The sequence below is a fragment of the Oncorhynchus kisutch genome, linkage group LG1, assembly GCF_002021735.2.
Source record: "Oncorhynchus kisutch isolate 150728-3 linkage group LG1, Okis_V2, whole genome shotgun sequence".
Taxonomy (NCBI): domain Eukaryota; kingdom Metazoa; phylum Chordata; class Actinopteri; order Salmoniformes; family Salmonidae; genus Oncorhynchus; species Oncorhynchus kisutch.
In genome coordinates this window covers 11,740,135-11,762,173 of record NC_034174.2, presented here as the reverse complement: position 1 = coordinate 11,762,173, position 22,039 = coordinate 11,740,135, and the positions used below count along the sequence as shown (strand labels likewise).

Below are 22,039 nucleotides of genomic sequence, written 5' to 3'. Positions count from 1 at the left end.
CAGTGATTATAGGTAGTGATTATAGGCAGTGATTGTAGGTAGTGATTATAGGTAGTGATTATAGGCAGTGATTATAGGTAGTGATTGTAGATTGTGATTATAGGCAGTGATTGTAGGTAGTGATTGTAGGTAGTGATTGTAGGTAGTGATTATAGGTAGTGATTATAGGTAGTGATTATAGGTAGTGATTATAGGTAGTGATTGTAGATTGTGATTATAGGCAGTGATTATAGGTAGTGATTATAGGTAGTGATTGTAGATTGTGATTATAGGTAGTGAGTAAAGGAACAGATAGAGAAGGGGTTGAAGAGGCCTTGATGATGCCAAAGATATGACTTTTGAGCCAGATAATTAATTACTTTAGCCCACATCTTTCCACGTAATACATCAACAACAGAGTGTGCATGTGAGGACAGGCTCATACCACGGTGGTCAAACAGTACCCTCTATTCACCAAGAGCCAGAGAGGGGAGAGGGGGAACGCACAACCCTCTCACTGTTAAACGTTCTCTCTCTCTGGCCTGAACTATCATCACGCCTCAATAACCTCCAGAACAATCTGATCCCTCTCAACTGTCCCATAATCAACTAGGACAACAACCAACAACACCAACACTTCAGTTTGCAGCTCTATAACGGTTTAAAAGCATATGGCCGATGTGAGTAAAACCTTTAAACAGGTCAACATTCACAAGGCCGCAGGGCCAGATTACCAGGACTAGTAGTCAGAGCATGTGCGGACCAACTGGCAAGTGTCTTCACTGATATTTACAACCTGTCCCTGACCGAGTCTGTAATACCTACATGTTTCAAGCAGACCACCATAGTCCCTGTTCCCAAGAATGTCAAGTTAACCTGCCTAAATGACTACCGAACCGTAGTACTCACGTCTGTGGCTATGAAGTGCTTTGAAAGGATGGTCATGGCTCACATCAATAATCATCCCAGAAACCCTAGACTCACACCAATTCCCATACTGCCCCAACAGATCCACAGATGATGCAATCTCTATTGCACTCCACACTGTCCTTTCCCACCTGGACAAAAGGAACACCTACATGAGAATGTTGTTCATTGACTACAGCTCAGCATTCAACACCATAGTGCCCTCAAAGCTCATCACTAAGTTAAGGACCCTGGGACACCTCCTTCTTGATGGGCCGCCCCCAGGTGGTACGGGTAGGCAATAACACATCTGCCACTTGGATCTTCAATACGGGGGCCCCACAGGGGTGCGTGCTTAGTCCCCTCATGTACTCCCTGTTCACCCACTAATGGTTGGCCAATTACGACTCCAACACCATCATTAATTTTGCCAACGACACAACGGTGGAAGGCCTGATCACCAACAACGATTTGACAGCCTATAGGGAGGAGGTCAGACACCTGGCAGTGTGGTGCCAGGACAACAATCTCTCCCTCAACGTGAGCAAGACAAAGGGGCTAATTGTGGATTACAGGAAAAGAAGAGCAGAGCACGACCCCAATACATCAACAGGGCTGTAGTGGAGCGGGTCAAGAGCTTCAAGTTCCTTGGTGTCCACATCACCAACAAACTAACATGGACCAAACACACCGTGTCTGTCATGAAGAGGGCACAACAAAACCTATTCCCTCTCAGGAGACTGAAAAGATTTGGCATGGGTCCACAGATCCTCAAAAAGTTCAACAGCTGCACCATTGAGAGCATCCTGACTGGTTTGGCAACTGCTTGGCATTCCGCTACAGAGGGTAATGTGTACAGCCCAGTACATCACTAAGGCTAAGCTTCCTGCCATCCAGGACCTCTATACCAGGTGGTGTCAGAGGAAGGCCCTAGTGAAACACTCCAGCCACCCAAGTAATAGACTTTTCTCTCTGCTACCGCACGGAAAGCGGTACCGGAGCGCCAAGTCTAGGACCAAAAGGCTCCTGAACAACTTCTAACCCCAAGCCATAAGACTGCAGAACAGTTAATCAAATGGGTCATATAGTTTGAGTCATGTCATTGTGTTTGGTGAGCATGAGCTGTAGGCCTAGGACGGAATTTAGCTTCCTGAACCCAACACAAAGACAGAAGACCACTGTCGCCACCTCGCTCTTCAATCCAACCAACATTCTCATCTTTAGTTTGAGTCTCTCTGTCCTTATACAACATATTACTCAGGCTATGGCCCATCTGGTCAGACCACGGATGAAGGAAGTACGGTGCTGCGTAACCACGACTACCCTATACCCTATTGACAAGAACAACTCACACCACTTCTTATTTCTTCATGTTTCAATAGGGTAGTCGTGGTTACGAAGCAGCGTACCTGATCTTTGAACACAATACACACACACACCACTAACCACTATGACTGTTCTCTTTACAGACAATTCTGTGTGTCTTCTCTGTAGCTGAACCATGGTGTTGTTCATGCAATGTGTTTTCCTGTGTGAGGAGGAGCATCAGTGTGCAGACAGACAGTGTGAATAAGGTTGAGCCAAGGGACGCTCTGTAAATATCAAGATGTCCTGTGAGAATGTATATGGCCTTGGGAAGAAGACCCCAGGGAATGTTCTAGTCTAGTATGGGCCTGCTCGGCTTGTTCCTCCAGTATTTTTTTTCTCCTGTGATCCTCGAAGAACTCTGTGTGTGTGAACCATACTGACGTTCTTTGACAGAGTCATTAAGGACAACACCCACCGCACGCACACACACACACACATACACACACACATACACACACACACACACACACACACACACACATACACACATACACATACACATACACATACACATACACATACACACACACACAGTCTTAAGCCCCCTGGAGATGACATCCTGCTTGTACTCAAATACCAAAACCTGGAAGATACAGTGTTGTTGTCTGGACTCGAACATCCTTGAGATCTTTATTTTCACTGTGCTGGTGAGCGATGCTGGAGGTGTGATAACAACTGTTCGTGTCTCGTCTTTCATTAAATCACAGAGAAATAATTAGAGCACACACTGAACAGAACACACTGAACAGAATATATTTATTGAAGCGGTTCACAAACACACACACGAACATCGTACAGGCATGCATGCCCACCCACCCACAGGCACGAACACACACATCCTACATGCATGGACAGATACACATAGGCTATGAAAACACACACACAGTTATTTCACTAATTGGCTTTGTTTTGTTGTGGGGTGTTGTGTCTGTACGCTATATCTTTATCTCGCCTTCTCTCGCTCTCTCTTTGTTCCTCTGTCTCGGGGGGGATCAACCCTTTGCTGGTCTGGAAGCCTACTTTTTCTTCTGGAGCCATCAAGCAACCTGGAAACAGGCTTTTCCACGGGATGAAACCAACACTCAAACCACCGGATAAGTAGATGTGCAATGGATTATGGTCAATGTCGTTAATTACCACATTTTATGCGCTAACCTATGTAGAATATTGGCCTGTTGGAAACTACAACTCCCTACTCCATCACACAGTTTAGGCTGGATCTGATTTATCTCTAGAGAAACTGAGCAATGTGCGCATTGAGCTCACAGAAGAAAAAACAGAATGAAATGGAATTCAAATAATTTAACCAACTTCGGTCATTTAGTTGTTTAAAAACTGAAAAATAACTGACATTTCGGTTAATGCTCAGCACTAACAACCATGTTGCCGATCTTGCCTCGCCATTTTGTCACAAGCGGACCGCAATGGAAATCGGTCCCAGACATTGTGTGTTATCCTCAATGATTAATTATCCTCATGTATGTCTTCTTCAAGTTTTGTGTGCTTGTTTTTAAAATGGTCAAATTAATAAAATAAAATAAATAGATACTGAGACAGAAGTAAGTTTGTCAGATGTTCTCAGACCTTAAAAGTTGTCTAATGTTGAGATGGGTCCATGTCTAGCTGTATCTATTGTGTAGACTCACATAGTTATAGGCATAGTTTAACTTTTAGATTAAATCTATCCTAATTTACACAGACAAGGTAAATTACATAGCTAAAAATCCTAGGTCTCCCTAAATACTGTATGTCATGACCAAGCAAGCTAACATTAGCTAGCTAGCTAGTTCACATAGCTAGCTAGCTCACTTGCTGACGTTAGCCTAATGTTGTTAGCTAGCCCAGATAACTTACATGGCTAGCTAGCTAGCTAGCTACCACAACACATAGTGACATTGACATGCTAGCCATAACTGCTACCATCATCAGATGGTGGTTAGCCATGTAGCTAACTAGCTAACTTAGCTGCAAGGGTAGCTGCAAGGGTAGCGTGCTGACGTTAACATGCTAGACAACTAGGATAACTCCAAAGTACTTAAACTATTAGATAGACAGCTATACTAGCTGCTAAAGCCATCCATTGTGACATTTCTGATCATTCATTCATAGCTAGTTACCTTCCCTCTACAATGTTTCCTCAAGTTCGAGGCAGAGTTTTTGTAAGATGCCACCTCCTCCATCCTGGTTGCATTGCCTCTCCTGTGCTGGTCACAGCCATCTCCATCTTCATTGTTTTCACACACTGCTTTGATTAAAAAAACGTTTTCTCTCTTTCATGAGACGTCTCAAACGTCTCAAACTAAGTTATTTTTGCCTTTTTGAAATCTTCCGACCATTATCGTTTGTTTGTATTCACAGCTTGATTTGATTGACCTGTATTGGCGCGATGTGTGATATTTGATTGGATTGATCACTGACTAAGCAACGATGAGCAGTTATGGACAGCCTACACAATTTTACTTTGTAATGGGTGATTTTAAAAAGGTAGCAAAGTACAACACTTCATTCAAAACATACTTAAGTACATACTCAATTACAGTAACGAGAGAATTTGTAATACGTTACTTCCACCCCTGGTGGTATTGGTTGCAGATGAGCATGTACAGATAAATGGTTGAACTAATTCCTGCATTATTCCAGTTTTCGGTTGAATACCTCGGACACATCTTTGACGCTACTAGCCTTCACAAGGCTCCGTCCAAGGTCAAGGCTATTTTGGACAACCAGCTCCTCAAAACGTCAGCCAGCTGCATTCTTTCTTGGGGTTACTATGGACACTTTATCCCAAGCTTCACAATGAAGCTGCATCAGTTGCTGCATCAGTTGCTTTTGTCTGCTGCATTAGTTGCTTTTGTCAGGACAAAACATGAAAATGGACAGAACAATGCGAGGAAGCATTTGTGAAAACAAAGGAAACACTACTAAAATCTGAGGCACTGACACACTTTGGCCCATCATTGCCCATCCAACTAGCTTGTGATGCTAGTCCATATGGCTTGGGAGCAGTCATTTCCCATATCATGCCTTCCTGTGCATCAAGGACATTGAACAAAGCAGAATGTAACTATGCACAGAGAGAACAAAGAAGTTCTAGACATAGTTTTTGGAGTGCATAAGTGCATACGTTTCACCAGTATCTGTACAAAAGGAAGTTCACCCTTCTTACAGATCATTGTCTACTGACAAACATTTTTTGGACTGCAAACTGATATTCTGGCACTTGCTGCAAACAGAATGCAAAGGTGGGCTTTGCTGTTTTCAGCACACACCTTCGACATCAAATCAGAACTGAACTGCAATGCAATATGGACTTTCAAGGTTACCACTACCTGTGGTCAAATCTGTCGTTCTGCCCCTGAACAGGCAGTTAACCCACTGTTCCTAGGCCGTCATTGAAAATAAGAATTTGTTCTTAACTGACTAGTAAAATAAAGGTTAAATAAAAATAAAAAGCCAGAGTCACTCCAAGTGGACATCTTCTTCTTGTAATGCACCAGTCACTTCAGCATAAGTGTGGAGAAACAACAGAAACGACCCGGGAGTTATATGAAGTGATAGACATCATCCTGAAAGGTAAAGCCATAGGAGATGCTCCAGAATTGAAACCTTACCTTTTGAGGAAAACTGAGCTGTCAGTACAGTCCAGTTGTCTGCTGTGGGGGAGGAGAGTTATCATTCCACCTTCGCTGAGGAAACCAGTGTTGCAACAGCTACACTGAGGTCATTGTGGAATGGTTCTCATGAAGGAAATCATGCAAATCTACTTCTGGTGGCCTGGATTGGATGGAAGCATTGAGAGGAAATGTTCACAACGTACCTCAACTTGCTCCTCTTTATCTGTGGGATTGGCTGGAGGAAGCGTGGCAACGCATATACAAACACTTTGCAGGTCCTTTCAAAAGGCAATGTTTTTCTCTAGGTCATAGATGCTCATAGCAAGTGGCCAGAGGTTGCCATCATGAGGTCTACTACTGCAGAGAAGACCATTGAGAAGCTTGGAAAAGTGTTTCGATATTTTTGACCGCCCCTCCAACTCATTAGCGACAACGGACGGCAGCTGAATGGCGTACAACACATTAAGACGTCAAGAGGAGAGTGAAATCAAACTGTCACACCCAGGGATCTGTTTCACCTGTCTTTGTGCTTGTCTCCACCCCCCTCCAGGTGTCGCCCATCTTCCCCATTATCCCCAGTGTACTTATACCTGTGTTCTCTGTTTGTCTGTTGCCAGTTCGTTTTGTTTCGTCAAGCCTAGCAGTGTTTTTTCCCATGCTCCTGTCTGTTTCTAGTTCCTGTTTTTTCCTGACTCTGCTCCGGACTACTGACCTCTGCCTGCCCTTGACCTGTCATTTGCCTGCCCCCTTGTTTTTGTAATAAACTTTTGTTACTTCGAAACTGTCTGCATCTGGGTTTTCTCCTGAGCCTTGACACAAACGTTGTCAACTGGCCATCATTGTAAATAAGAATTTATTCTTAACTGACTTGCCTAGTTAAATAAAGGTTAAATACAATTAAAACAGAGCAAAGAACAGAGCATTCAAACCTATAGAAACTGTCTTAGCTAGGAACTACCTCAACAGACCAAAGTGGGTTCCTGCTACAGTCCTTGCTCAGACTGGTCCTGTGTGCTACACTGTCCAGACTACAGAGTACGTCACCTGGAAAAGGCACACAGATCAGTCACTGTTGAGTAAAGCAACACCGGCAGAACCACAAATGGCTAGTGGTCCAGAACTGTTACTGGTTGACACCCTGACCCAGCAGTCATCACCTAACGGCTCACAGTCAGGTTCAAGTGACTCAGTCGCACACACAGTACATGACAAGATTGTGACACAGGCTACCCATATGCTTACATCTGTGTCAATGCCACAGTCTAAAGACATTGTTATTGAGAGTCTGGTTGACCACCGTTATCCTACAAGTGATAGGCGGGCACCTAGACGCTTGGACTTGTAGAACCGACTCTCCCGACGGTTCATGTAGGAGGGGAGGAATTGTATTAGGGTTGTACCATTTGCACCTCCATACATAACGTAGTTGTATATGCAAAGCTTCATGGGTAATATTTGTTGAGATGGATGCCACATTTCCAACAAGTCAGTTTGTCAAATTTCTGCCCTGCTAGAGCTGCCACGGGAGTTTCATGAAATGGGTTTTCATGGACGAGCAGCCGCACACAAGCCTAAGATCACCATAAGCGGCACCTTCCGAGTGGTTTAAGACACTGCACCACAGTGCTAGCTGTGCCACTAGAGATCGATCGCCAGGTGTACAGTGTTTCCTCCAACACATTGTCAAGAAGCTGTGCGGTTTGGATGGGTTGTATTTCGGAGGACGCACGGCTCTCGACTTTCGCCTCTCCCGATCCGTATGGGAGTTGCATTGATGGGACAAGACTGTAACTACCAATTGGACAAAAAATGATAATAAGCAATACCAGGTGTCAGCTGGAGTGGTGTGAAGCTTGCCGCCATCGGAATTTGGAGCAGTGGAAACACGTTCACTGGAGTGATGAATCACGCTTCACCATCTGGCAGTCCGATGGACAAATCTGGGTTTGGTGGATGCGAGGTGAATGCTACCTGGCCCAATGCATAGTGCCAACTGTGAAGTTCGGTGGAGGAATAATGGTCTGGGGATGTTTTCATGGTTTGATGAAGGGAAATTTTTATGCTACAGCATGTCATTCTAGATTATTATGTGCTTCCAACTTTGTGGCAACAGTTTGGGGAAGGCTCTTTCCTGTTTCAGCATGACAATGCCCCCGTGCACAAAGCGAGGTCCATACAGAAATGGTTTGTTGAGATCTGTGTGGAAGAACTTGACAGGCCTGCACAGAGCCCTGACCTTAACTCCATCGAACACCTTTGGGATGAATTGGAACGCCGACTCCGAGTCAGGCCTAATCGCCCAACATCAGTGCCCAACCTCACACTAGCAAGTCCCCGCTGTAATGTTCCAACATCTAGTGGAAAGCCTTCCCAGAAGACTGGAGGCTGTTATAGCAGCAATGTTCTAACATCTAGTGGAAAGCCTTCCCAGAAGAGTGGAGGCTGTTATAGCAGTATTGTTCTAACATCTAGTGGAAAGCCTTCCCAGAAGAGTGGAGGCTGTTATAGCAGCAATGTTCCAGCATCTAGTGGAAAGCCTTCCCAGAAGAGTGGAGGCTGTTATAGCAGCAATGTTCTAACATCTAGTGGAAAGCCTTCCCAGAAGAGTGGAGGCTGTTATAGCAGCAATGGGGGGACGAACTCCATATTAAGGCCCATTGTGTTTTGGAATGAGATGTTCGACGAGCAGGTGTCCACATACTTTAATTCATGTAGTGTAGATGGGTTAAAGTCACGAAAACGATGCACACACTTCAAAGGGGCAGAAGTCCATGAGTTGTTATGATTCTGGATGGCCAGGTAGCTACCAACAATGACAAGAAACTTGTAGGGAATGGTAAGTGACTTGTTTAATGTAGTTAAATCTTGTTCTTGATACTATATCTTGTTTTGGTTGATTTCTAATGAATGCTAATATGAAAAATATATGAAAAAAAAAATGCTATAACCAACAACTGCAACAATGTATTTGATAGACAACAAGTGCTCATTGTGTAAATGTATTTATGTTTTCAATCAATTTTGGAGATATATAGATTACATACTGTCAACAATCTAAGCCAACCCGGTCTGTCTTGCCCCATAGTTGCGCATGCGTAGGTTTTGTTGCTGGTTTTGTTGCTATACAACCAAGCCCTCTATAAAGACAGATGTGGTTATGAAACCCATGAGACATACTGTAACAGTACGCAACATCGAAGAGTATGGGGAACTAATGACAATGTCCCTTATTATGTATTCTTTATTAACATTGTGTGCCATTATATTTCGCCTCTTGTAGCCTTCTAGCATAAAAATAAGGAGCATTTCTCAATCACACCAAATGGTCTTATACACTACCATGACCTTGACAATATGAATTGCAAGGGCATCCAGTAAATAAACCATATGCTAGGCCATGATCGAATTGAATATTTTCTCCATCTCTCTAGATGGCCGGCACCAAGCGGCACCAACACCCACCCCCCTCTTTTGTCCATTCGGATTGGTGAGCACAGAGGTCCGCCGGCGCATGTGACTTCACATAAAGTAGTATGCAGAGAGAGCCGAGCAGAGAATACACTCGCTGCTAATAACCAGATCGCCTATTGTATTGGAGCTGAGCGCACCGTCAATGAGTTCGGGACAGTTCGGTTCATTTGATTATTTTCCTATTTTGAAAACCATTCTACCAAACAAACGTTTTGGCAAAGAAGACTGGATTTTACGCGAAAGCTTGCATGTGAACAGAAGCTGAAATCACAATTGAATGAGAGGAGAATGGGTCATATTTAAGCTGATTAATAGTTCGGGCAATGCGTTACCGTTATTATTTTCATTCCCTGACAGCTTTAACCGTTGATGACACCAGTCTCAGATATTTTATTTTTCAACTTTCTACTCTGACTAATGATGACGACTAGTGGTGATGCGAGCTGAATTGGGAAACTGTGGACAAGGACCTCCTTACTGGACAAATTGTTCTTCCTCATTTTTAGGGAGTGGTTCACCAAGGTAACCGACTTTCACTGACACCACAGGACGCATGATGTGTCCAAAACAAAGTCCATATTATGCTCAGTAAAGCAGTATCCAAAAGGACTGCACAACCTTAGTGCAATGATATCTAGGGCAATATCCTCCTAGGACGGATCGAATAAGACAGAACGCCATGCGTAAACAAGAGTTCCAGTGGCTCCCCGAATTCCATAAAGGAATACTAGAACTTCTCCATCCTGTCTTTCTAAAGTACTAACAGAACCAGACAACCGGGCCGCCAGGCTACCGACAGGATGCCGTCTGGTCTGCCGCCTGCCCAAGCCCTCTACATCGGGATGGAGGTGATTATCGCCGTGTCCTCTGTGATCGGGAACGTGATGGTGGTCTGGGCGGTACGGATAAACCGTTCTCTGCGGGACACCACCTTCTGTTTCATAGTGTCTCTGGCTTTGGCGGATATTGCGGTGGGGGCTTTGGTCATCCCGTTGGCCATCACCATCAGCATCGGGCTCAAAACGCACTTCTACAGCTGCCTGCTGGTCGCATGCACCGTGCTGGTGCTCACGCAGAGTTCCATCCTCGCCCTGCTGGCCATCGCTATTGACCGTTACCTGAGAGTCAAAATACCCATGAGGTAAAAAATGAGAGAAAGAAAAGGGATAGCCTTTATATTGTGCTTTTCTTTTTGCCTCTGTTTGAAAGCTTTCGTTTTCCAAGGTCACCGGGTTTAACATCTGTCTCGTTTGTTTGTTGGCAATGGCATCTGAGATATTTTGTTATTTTGCTATTTTGTTGCCTGATTCCCTGAATAGGCTATTCAGCCTATTTATTATAGCTTAAACAAAACAGCCTATTGACCGTTTTGCCAGACAGGTACAGTCAGCTCTCTGAAAGAGATACTAACACAGAGATACTTCACCCACAGACAGACCATACAGACATTGTTATGTTCAATACATAGCCAGTCTCAGTTGAGGTCAAGTCCATGTTCATCATAGTCAAGGTGAGATGTGTGTTGACCACCTAGTCATAGACTAGGCGCAACATAGTAAACGTAAATACAGGACACTCAAGTTAGTATTATACTGTATGTTAAGTTTGGTATGGTTACACAATACAAAAGGTTACTTATGGGTGGTTAGTTGGGGTGAATGGGGAAGCATATAACGTGAACGTCTAGCAACCTTCAGGTTGCGGGTTCAAATCTCATCACGGGAAACTTTAGCATTTTTCCTAATTAGCAACTTTGCAACTACTTACTACTTTTGAGCTATTTTGCATGTTAGCTAACCGTTCCCCTAACCTTAACACTTTATCCTAACTCCTAATCCAAACCTTAACCATAACCTTAAACCATAGCCTAGCGCTAGCCACCTAGCTAACGTTAGCCACAATAATTGGAATTCGTAACATATTATAGTTTTTAAAATTTGTAAAATATAATATTAATTCGTAACACATCATAAGAAATGGATAATCCACAAATAAATATATACAGTTCATTCGGAAAGTTTTCAGACCCCTTCCCTTTTTCCACATTTTGTTACATTACAGCCTTATTCTTAAATGGATTACATAAATGTTTTTCTCATCAATCTACACACAATACCCCATAATGACATCACAATACACCATAATGACATCACAATACCCCATAATGACATCACAATACCCCATAATGACAAAGCGAAAACAGTTTTTAGTAATAAGTATTTAGACCCTTTGCTATCAGACTCGAAATTGTGCTCAGGTGCATCCTGTTTTCAGTGATCATCCTTGAGATGTTTGTATACAACTTGATTGGAGTCCACCTGTGGTAAATTTAATTGATTAGACATGATTTGGAAAGGCACACACCTGTTCTATATAAGGTCCCACAGTTGACAGTGCATGTCAGAGCAAAAATCCAAGAACGTGATGGTCACTCTGGCAGAGCTCCAGAGTTTGTCTGTGGAGATGGAAGAACCTTCCAGAAGGACAACTATCTCTGCAGCACTCCACCAATTAGGCTTTTATGGTAGAGTGGCCAGATGGACCATTGCTCAGTAAAAAGGCACATGACAGCCTGCTTGGAGTTTTCCAAAAGGCACCTAAAGACTTTCAGACCATGAGAAACAAGATTATCTTGTCTGAGGAACTCAAGATTGAACTCTTTGGCCTGAATGCCAAGTGTCACATCGGGAGGAAATGTGGCACCATCCCTTTGGTGAAGCATGGTGGTGGCAGCATCATGCTGTGAAGATGTTTTTCAGCGGCAGGGACTGGGAGATTAGTCAGCATCGAGGGAAAGATGAACAGAGCAAAGTACAGAGAGATCCTTGATGAAAACCTGCTCCAGGGTGCTCAGACTGGGGCGAAGGTTCACCTTCCAAATCAAATCAAATCAAATTTATTTATATAGCCCTTCGTACATCAGCTGATATCTCAAAGTGCTGTACAGAAACCCAGCCTAAAACCCCAAACAGCAAGCAATGCAGGTGTAGAAGCACGGACAACAGGACAACAACCCTAAGCACACAACCAAGACAATGCAGGAGTGGCTTCGGGACAAGTCTCTGAATGTCCTTGAGTAACCCAGCCAGAGCCTGGCCTTGAACCCGATTTAACATCTCTGGGGAGACCTGGAAATAGCTGTGCAGCGACGCTCCCCATCCAACCTGACAGAGCTTGAGTGGATCTACAGAGAAGAATGGGAGAAACACCCCAAATACAGATGTGCCAAGCTTGTAGCGTCATACCCAAGAAGACTCAAGGCTGTAATCGCTGCTAAAGGTGCTTCAACAAAGTACTGAATAAAGGGTCTGAATACTTATGTAGATGTATAATTTCAGTTTTTTGTCTTTAATAAATGTGCATGTCATGTCATTATGGGGTATTGGGATGTCATTATGGGGTAGTGTGATGTCATTATGGGGTATTGTGATGTCATTATGGGGTATTGTGATGTCATTATGGGGTATTGTGTGTAGATTGATGAGGGGGAAAAACCGATTGAATCAATGTTATAATAAGGCTGTAACGTAACAAAATGTGGAAAAAGTCAAAGGGTCTGAATACAATCCTAATGCACTGTACCAAACATATCATACTAATGGGAGTGTCCCGGATGTACATGTACTATTGTTACTTCTACCCGAGTCCAGGTTGCTCACACATGTCCAATAGCTTACATGTGTAGAAGTAACAGTCAGACAAAATAAGAAATTCATTAAATTATCACGACACGTTCCATGTTTAATTATCTCTTAGGCTACATGTAGGTGTTAGTAAGTCGGAATGTTCAGATCTCAATAGCCTCAGTGGCTTAGTTTGATAGGTTTAAGAAGGTTTTTTATTTCACCTTTATTTAACCAGGTAGGCAAGTTGAGAACAAGTTCTCATTTACAACTGCGACCTGGCCAAGATAATTTGATTTGAGTTTGACTGAATATTGAGGAAGATTCAATAGAGGAGAATTTGGGGAAAAGTTATTTTCTTAGTTGTTTTTCCAGGTTCGGGGGGAGATTAAATGGAATGCCTTGCTCACTTGAACGAGCAATAAATCAGACGGTGCAATCAACATAAGATTGTTTTGACAAGCTACATTTTTACAGAGCACTGAGCATTCATCTCAGACAGTAGCAGGGGTGATGACCAAATAACCAGTAGTAAAGAAAATACACAGAAAATATAGATTTACACATCTTGTAGGGTAGGTTCAATCAATGTGTTTGGAGAAATATGAGAGGTTTAGAGATATGATAGAGAAATGATAGAGAAATGATAGATATGATAGAGAAATGATAGAGAAATGATAGATATGATAGAGAAATGATAGAGAAATGATAGATATGATAGAGATATGATAGAGAAATGATATTAAAAAAATATATATGATATATATATGATAGAGATATGATAGATATGATAGCGATATGATCTATATATATGATAGAGATATGACAGAGATATGATAGAGAAATGATAGAAAAATTATTGATATGATATATATATGATAGAGATATGATAGAGATATGATAGGTAAATGATAGAGAAATGATAGATATGATAGAGATATGATAAAGATATGATAGACATGATAGAGATATGATAGAGAAATTATAAAGATATTATAGGGATATGATATAGAAAAAACATACCACACACACTGGCATTCTTGTTCACTCGAGAATACTTAACGAACTGTCTCGTGCCAGAAACATTGGTATAAGTTACCCATTCATCCCCACGGGGCAAAAAAAAGGTTAAATCAACGTTGTTTGCACGTAATTTCAAACCAAAAAAATCTATGTGCATGTTGAATCAATGTGGGGAAATGATTAGATTTGAAAAAAGTAATCAACGTAAGGGCATTTCATATACATTTGAACCTAAATCCAATGACATGGTGACATTTGTTGTTGATTTCACGTTGAATTCACGTTAGTTGACAACTCAACCAAATGTAAATCAAAACTAGCCGTTGAACAGACGTTGGTGCTGAGTGGGATGCATTATAGATCAGGCAAGTACATCAGTATATTGGTATATAGTCAGTATAGATGATCTTTTATAACATCACCAATAACCTGGCTGCATTTGAGATCCTTTACAACCACAACAAAAAACATGATTTGCAAAGCATGTCTGTAAAAGGAAGCTACAGTTAATTTGCCATTGAACGCATAATTGATCAATGTGATTATTGTGGTTGGTTGGCTGATCTGAACATGTCATGTCTCAGGCTGCCACACTGCCCGGGACTCTGAATTTAACATAGGATGCATTCCAAATGTCATCCTATTCCTTATGGGTCCTGGTCAAAAGTAGTCAATTATAATGGGGAATAGGGTGCCATTTGGGCCACTCCTCATTTATTAGAGGAGTTGATAGTGAAAGGGACCATTTAGTCAACAAAGGTTGCCGTAAACATTTCCCTGCATATGAATGAACAGGGAAACATTAAACGTACAGATCAATGAAAGGAATTATTGAAGAGCTATTCCAGAAGCAACGTCTACTGGATCATTTATACGCACTTAAGGAAGATAGCCTAAGCACTCATTGACCGACTGCTTCTTAGGAGATTGATGGTCTGTGAATGTGTGTGTGTGTCCTCAGTGACATTATGAGACTGGTGTGTGTGTGCGTGTGAATACGCACATACTGTATGTGTGTGCGCTTGCGTATGTGTCTATGTTTGTGTCTGTGTGTGTGTGACATTGAGTGGCAGCGAGTGTTTTATATCCTGGCAGCCCTGTGGCAGATTACTCAGTGGGTTCTCCTTCCAGCTTCCTGTGAGACCATTTATCCTCAGAAGTGGAGGCATCACACCACCCACTGTGTGTGTGTGTGTGTGAGAGAGAGAGAAAGAAAAAGCAAGAGGGAGGGAGAGTACGTGAGAGAGAGTATGTGTGAGAGAGAGAGAGTATGTGTGAGAGAGAGAGAGTATGTGTGAGAGAGAGGGAGAATGTGTGAGAGAGAGGGAGAATGTGTGAGAGAGAGGGAGAGGGAGCGAGAGAGAATGTGTGTGTGTGAGAGAGAGAGCGAGAGAGAGGGAGCGAGAGAGAATGTGTGTGTGTGTGAGAGAGAGAGAGAGAGAATGTGTGAGAGAGAAAGAGACAGAGACAGAGAGAGAGAGAGAGAGAATGTGTGAGAGAGAGGGAGAATGTGTGAGAGAGAGAGCAAATGTGTGAAAGAGAGGGAGAGGGAGTGAGAGAGAATGTGTGTGTGTGAGAGAGAGAGCGAGAGAGAGGGAGCGAGAGAGAATGTGTGTGTGTGTGTGAGAGAGAGAGAGAGAGAGAGAGAGAGAGAATGTGTGAGAGAGAAAGAGACAGAGACAGAGAGAGGGAAAGAGACTGGAAGGGGAGAGAATGTGTAGAGAGAGTCAGTAGGGTTGGTAAAGAGACAGAGACAGAGACAGAGACTGGAAGGGGAGAGAATGTGTAGAGAGAGTCAGTAGGGTTGGCAAAGAGACAGAGAGAGGGAAAGAGACTGGAAGGGGAGAGAATGTGTAGAGAGAGTCAGTAGGGTTGGCAAAGAGACAGAGACAGAGAGAGAGGGAAAGAGACTGGAAGGGGAGAGAATGTGTAGAGAGAGTCAGTAGGGTTGGCAAAGAGACAGAGAGAGGGAAAGAGACTGGAAGGGGAGAGAATGTGTAGAGAGAGTCAGTAGGGTTGGTAAAGAGACAGAGACAGAGACTGGAAGGGGAGAGAATGTGTAGAGAGAGTCAGTAGGGTTGGCAAAGAGACAGAGACAGAGACTGGAAGGGGAGAGAATGTGTAGAGAGAGTCAGTAGGGTTGGCAAAGAGACAGCGACAGAGAGAGGGAAAGAGACTGGAAGGGGAGAGAATGTGTAGAGAGAGTCAGTAGGGTTGGCAAAGAGACAGCGACAGAGAGAGGGAAAGAGACTGGAAGGGGAGAGAATGTGTAGAGAGAGTCAGTAGGGTTGGCAAAGAGACAGCAAAGGAGTATGTGTTTCTGTCAGTGTGTGTTAAAGATGTGTGGGTATATGTAGGTTTGTCTTGAGATTATTTACTTGTTGTCTGAGGGTGTGTGTGTTGTACTTTCACACCTCAGAGAAGCAACTCGTTCAGCAAACTCACACTAACCAAATATATATATATGTCTAACAGCAATGCTTCCTCTGCTCTGGTGTGTGAGCAGAGCACATCAGTTCATTCCTCTTGTATCGTGACTCAGCGATGACCTTCAAAAGGAGGAAAGAATCCCAGATTTGAATCATAAACTTGGATGTAATTCAGAAGTTTGATGGAGTTGTAGACAGTCTAGTGAGGTACTGACATACTGTACCATGGATTGCAGAACACGGTGGACACAAGCCAATCGCAGTGATTCTTTTCTCGGAACATTAGTCAGTCAGCCAAGATTTGGAGCTTGTTGGATATACTCTCATATCCAGCAGTGGGGTGTGGATCAAAAAGCACAAGTAGCACAAGCACATCCATGCAAAAAGCACAAGCACATCCATGGCTAATTTAGGAAATTGTCCATTTTAGCTAGCTAGCCACCGGAGGACAACACAAGGAGATGCAACAGTTTAAGTTGTTTCTATCGATAACGTATGATGTTAATGCGATTTGATAGGAGTGATGCCAAAATCCAAGCTGGCTTCCCTTTACACTTTTTTTGCTGCGCTAGGACCAATCACAGTTGAGCTCACTTAGTTTAGCTCAATGCTGATTGGCAAATTTGTATACTTTTTTTATTTTTTATCAAGGGAGGTCAAAGGGTACTTGGCTTGCCTTGCATTCAATGGTACGGGCGGCAACAATGGCATACTCGTTTGGACCAGACAGCATTAGACAGATGGTTTACATGTAGATCTACACAGATCATGTAAATGATGTAAAAAATGATGTAATGGGAACTAAAATAGAATGTAAATGGGAACTAAAATAGAATGTAAATGGGAACTAAAATAGAATGTAAATGGAAACTAAAATTGAATGTAAATGGAAACTAAAATAGAATGTAAATGGGAACTAAAATAGAATGTAAATGGGAACTAAAATAGAATGTAAATGGGAACTAAAATAGAATGTAAATGGGAACTAAAATAGAATGTAAATGGGAACTAAAATAGAATGTAAATGGGAACTAAAATAGAATGTAAATGGGAACTAAAATAGAATGTAAATGGGAACTAAAGTAGAATGTAAATGGGAACTAAAATAGAATGTAAATGGGAACTAAAATATTTAAAAAATGGGAACTAAAAGAGGTACAGTATACACTAACACCTCAACCATTTTTTGTCTCCCGTCTCCATCGGTCAGTATACACTAACACCTCACCCATTTTTTGTCTCCCGTCTCCATAGCTACAAGCGCGTGGTGACTCCGCGGCGCGCGGGTACGGCGGTGGTGGTGTGTTGGATGGTTGCCATCGTGGTCGGCTTGACGCCCATGCTGGGCTGGAACAACCTGCAGCGTCTCCGTGACAACGGATCCCTGGTGACCCCTGACCTCTTAGTGACGTGTCAGTTTGAGACCGTCATCAGCATGGACTACATGGTTTATTTCAACTTCTTCGGCTGGGTGCTGCCGCCCCTCATCCTCATGCTGCTCATCTATGCTGAGATCTTTTACATGATACACCGGCAGCTCAACAAGAAGGTGACTGTCTACCATCTACAATAAATAGCCTTGTTAAAGATGACGCTCATTAAGTTAAAACAATGGTGACGGCAACGTCCAGTCTGGTTTAACCAGACTATAGAATCAGATGATCCACTGGCAGCTTGACAAGGAGCATAGCCTGGTCCCAGATCTGTTTGTTCGATCTTGACAACTCCTAGGGTCATTGTCACATGGCATTAACTAAAGGAGTTGAAAAGACAGCACAAACAGACCTGGGACCAGGATGAAGGTCACTATGAAGGTCACTTGTCTAGACTAGACTAGAGTATGATGAATAGGACAGAATGTGTGTGTTTGAGTGTGTTTGATAAGCATAGCAGAGAGGTAGAAGGAGGTTGAGGGCATTAGAGGGAGGTGGAGGGACTTGGAGGGAGGTAGAGGGAGGGAGATAGAAGGAGGTAGAGGGAGGTGGAGGGAGGTAGAAGGAGATGGAGGGCATTAGAGGGAGGTGGAGGGCATTAGAGGGAGGTGGAGGGAGGTAGTGGGAGGTAGAAGGAGGTGGAGGGCATTAGAGGGAGGTGGAGGGCATTAGAGGGAGGTGGAGGGAGGAAGAGGGAGGTGGAGGGAGGTAGAAGGAGGTGGAGAGCATTAGAGGGAGGTGGAGGGCATTAGAGGGAGGTGGAGGGCATTAGAGGGAGGTAGAGGGAGGTGGAGGGCATTAGAGGGAGGTGGAGGGAGGTAGAGGGGGGTGGAGGGCATTAGAGGGAGGTGGAGGGACTTGGAGGGAGGTAGAGGGAGGGAGGTAGAAGGAGGTGGAGGGCATTAGAGTGAGGTGGAGGGAGGTAGAGGGAGGTGGAGGCCATTAAAGGGAGATGGAGGGCATTAGAGGGAGGTGGCGGGCATTAGGGCGAGGTGGAGGGAGGTAGAGGGAGGTGGAGGGCATTAGAGGGAGGTGGAGGGAGGTAGAGGGAGGTGGAGGGCATTAGAGGGTGGTGGAGGGAGGTGGGGGGCATTAGAGGGTGGTGGAGGGAGGTGAAGGAAGTGGAGGAGTTTACATTTGATGTAGAAATCAGCAGTCCTGTGGCACACACCAGAAAGGTAACAGAACAGGTTATCCCCCTCAGGGCTGACAGCATAGACAGACATTATTGAGCAGAGGTGCTGATTGTCGGCTGAAATTACAGGTTTTTAAATCAAGTGGCAACTCACTCCACCCAGGACACACTGCTGTGTAAATGAAACACACTTCGAATACAATACAATGGAATAGAATAACTTAGTTTTTTACCAGAGATAACATTGGTTAACTTGTAAGAATGCATTACAGAAATGTATAATGCTCTAAGGTTTTCCAAAAGACCAACCTCTGAATCTGAAGTCTAAATCGCCTTCCTCTCCTCCCTCCTATCCCAGGTGACGGCGAGCCACACGGACCCAAGCCGTTACTATGGGAAGGAACTTAAACTAGCCAAGTCCCTGGCCCTGGTCCTCTTCCTGTTTGCCATCAGCTGGCTTCCTCTACACATCCTCAACTGTATCACGCTGTTCTGTCCGGACTGTAAAAAGCCCATATTCCTTATCTACATCGCCATCCTGCTCACGCACGGCAACTCTGCTGTCAACCCAATCGTCTACGCATTCCGCATCAAGAAATTCCGGAATGCGTTCCGTAAGATCTGGGAGCAGTATGTGCTGTGTAGGGACCCGGTGGGCAAGCTGCCCCAGAGAGGAAGTCAGAGGGGCCAGAGTGGAGTGGAGAGGAGGCTGAGGGCGAATGATGACGACGATGACGTCTGATCTGGTGATGAAGAGGTCGGGATGTGAAGACACTGGATTATTAGTTCAGACGGATGTACATGAGAGCGGTTTCTATGTTGATTTGCCTGCTGGTTAGAGAAAGATGTGGAGGTGGTGGGAGGGACCCTAACCTCAGTTTGACTCCACACAGTGAGGGTGTTCTTGAAAGGAATGTTACAGACTGAGTGTTGAAATGTTACCTCACACAAGGTGGACTGGATTGGCTGAATTATCCACCGGTGACTAGGTTCTGACACCATTGGTTATCTGATCTCTCTTCATTCTAGAATGCAGCAGAATGTCGTCACTCCTATATGACATTATCTGACCTGACGTAAGACAATGCAACTAAACAGAACAATGGTGTCATTAGGTCACCATGGTGATTAGGATTCCGAATTAAAAGGAATGGCGGAAATACTAACAATGACTAACCATCTCCTATTGGCTTAGGGAACAATCATGTCATATGGGCCAAAGGGCTTCCAGAAGGTACCGATAGGAACTTTTTGAACTCAATCACTAAGTGTTCATTAGTAGCACATAATGAACACTGCGCTACTTTTAAACATGACCCACATAGTCTCTGGTCAAAAGTAGTGCACTATTAGGGTGCCACTTTAGATGCACCCTATGACTACAGTATCAGTGTCAGATGGTTGGAGGGCAGGGCTTCTCCATCTGTGAACTTTGAACTGAACTAAAAACACATGGCCTTTCTATACGGACAACCTCACATGATCGCAAAGCTAAATCTCTCTCTCATTCTGTATAAGGAAGAGAAAAAGCTCATTCCTCTGATACTGAAATGTTATATTCCATAACCTTATGCAGCACAGGGCACTGTGGGTCAGAAGCCGAGCCATATAGGCCTACTTTATATACATATACAGCTCTGGACAGAAGGACAAAGTGAGGGTTGTTTTGAAATTAACAATTCATTTCCAAAAATGCGATATCCACCAATTTTTCACAGTTGTGTTTTTTCATCTGAAATGATTGCTTATGGGTACCTTCATGTGTCTGTGTGTGTTTGTGTGTGTGTGTGTGTAACATCAGATTTTTAATTCATAGATTTTAGATGTGAATTAAATGGTGTGGTTTTTTTCAAAACACTATATATCCATTGTTTAGCTGGAATGGAATGTTTGTATCCTGTATATTTGACTGTGACATGTGGTTGTCTCGCCTAATTAGCTTAATATGAATGCACTAACTGTAAATCACTCTGGAGCATCTGCAAAATAATTAAAATATCTCATGTAAATGTTTTACATACAGATCTCATATTACTGTATGAATTATAAAAATGATGTATAATTTGTATAGTTCTTTATTAAAAATGTAGTTATTAGTTACATTAGACTGTGTAAAACCTATCAGTACCACTTATTTCTCTGAGAGTGAGGCAGATATATAGCATTTTGCAAAAAAAGTGTATATTTTTGTCTCAACCGTGATTAGTGAGAAAAAAGTGAGAAAAAAACTCTCTCCCTTTCATAAGTAATTTAAACAATAAAAGACCAACATTTCTGAAAACAGATATATAGTGTTTTGGAAATAAACTCTTCTCTCTCTAATCTAGCCTGCACTCACTTTTCTATTTCACTTCAGTTTTAGTAGCTACTATCTTGTCTCATCGCTACAACTCCCGTACGGGCTCGGGAGAGACGAAGGTTAAAAGTCAATCGTCCTCCGATACACAACCCAACCAAGCCACGCTGTGTTGCGCATCCAACCCGGAAGCGCACACTGTGCCCGGCCCGCCACAGGAGTCGCTGGTGCACGATGAGACAAGGACATCCCTACCAGCCAAGCCCTCCCTAACCCAGATGATGCTAGGCCAATTGTGCATCTCCCCACAGCCTCCCGGTCACGGCCAGTTACGACAGAGCCTGGGTGCGAACCCAGAGTCTCTGATGGCACAGTAGAGCGCCCTTAACCACTGCACCACCCGGGAGGCTATTTCACCATTATTTAACCAGGTAGGCAAGTTGAGAACAAGTTCTCATGTACAACTGCAACCTGGCCAAGCTAAAGCAGTTTGACACATACAGAAACACAGAGTTACACATGGAGTAAAACAAACATACAGTTAATAATACAGTATAAACAAGTCTATATACAATGTGAGCAAATGAGGTGAGATAAGGGAGGTAAAGGCAAAAAGGCCATGGTGGCGAAGTAAATACAATATAGCAAGTAAAACACTGGAATGGTAGATTTGCAGTGGAAGAATGTGCAAAGTAGAGATAGAAATAATGGTGTGCAAAGGAGCAAAGAGGTAGTTGTTTGGGCTAAATTATAGATGGGCTA

The 22,039-nt window shown here is 43.3% G+C and overlaps 1 protein-coding gene across 1 annotated transcript; it reads left to right on the top strand.

Annotated features, from left to right (window-relative positions):
- The first annotated feature begins 9,368 nt into the window (after nt 1-9,368).
- LOC109899614 (adenosine receptor A1) lies at nt 9,369-21,303 on the top strand. Its single transcript, XM_020495011.2, has 3 exons — nt 9,369-10,479; nt 17,668-17,962; nt 19,340-21,303. The coding sequence occupies exons 1-3, from the start codon at nt 10,139-10,141 to the stop codon at nt 19,721-19,723; spliced, it is 1,020 nt and encodes a 339-aa protein (XP_020350600.1). The 5' UTR covers nt 9,369-10,138; the 3' UTR covers nt 19,724-21,303.
- The last annotated feature ends 736 nt before the right edge of the window (nt 21,304-22,039 follow it).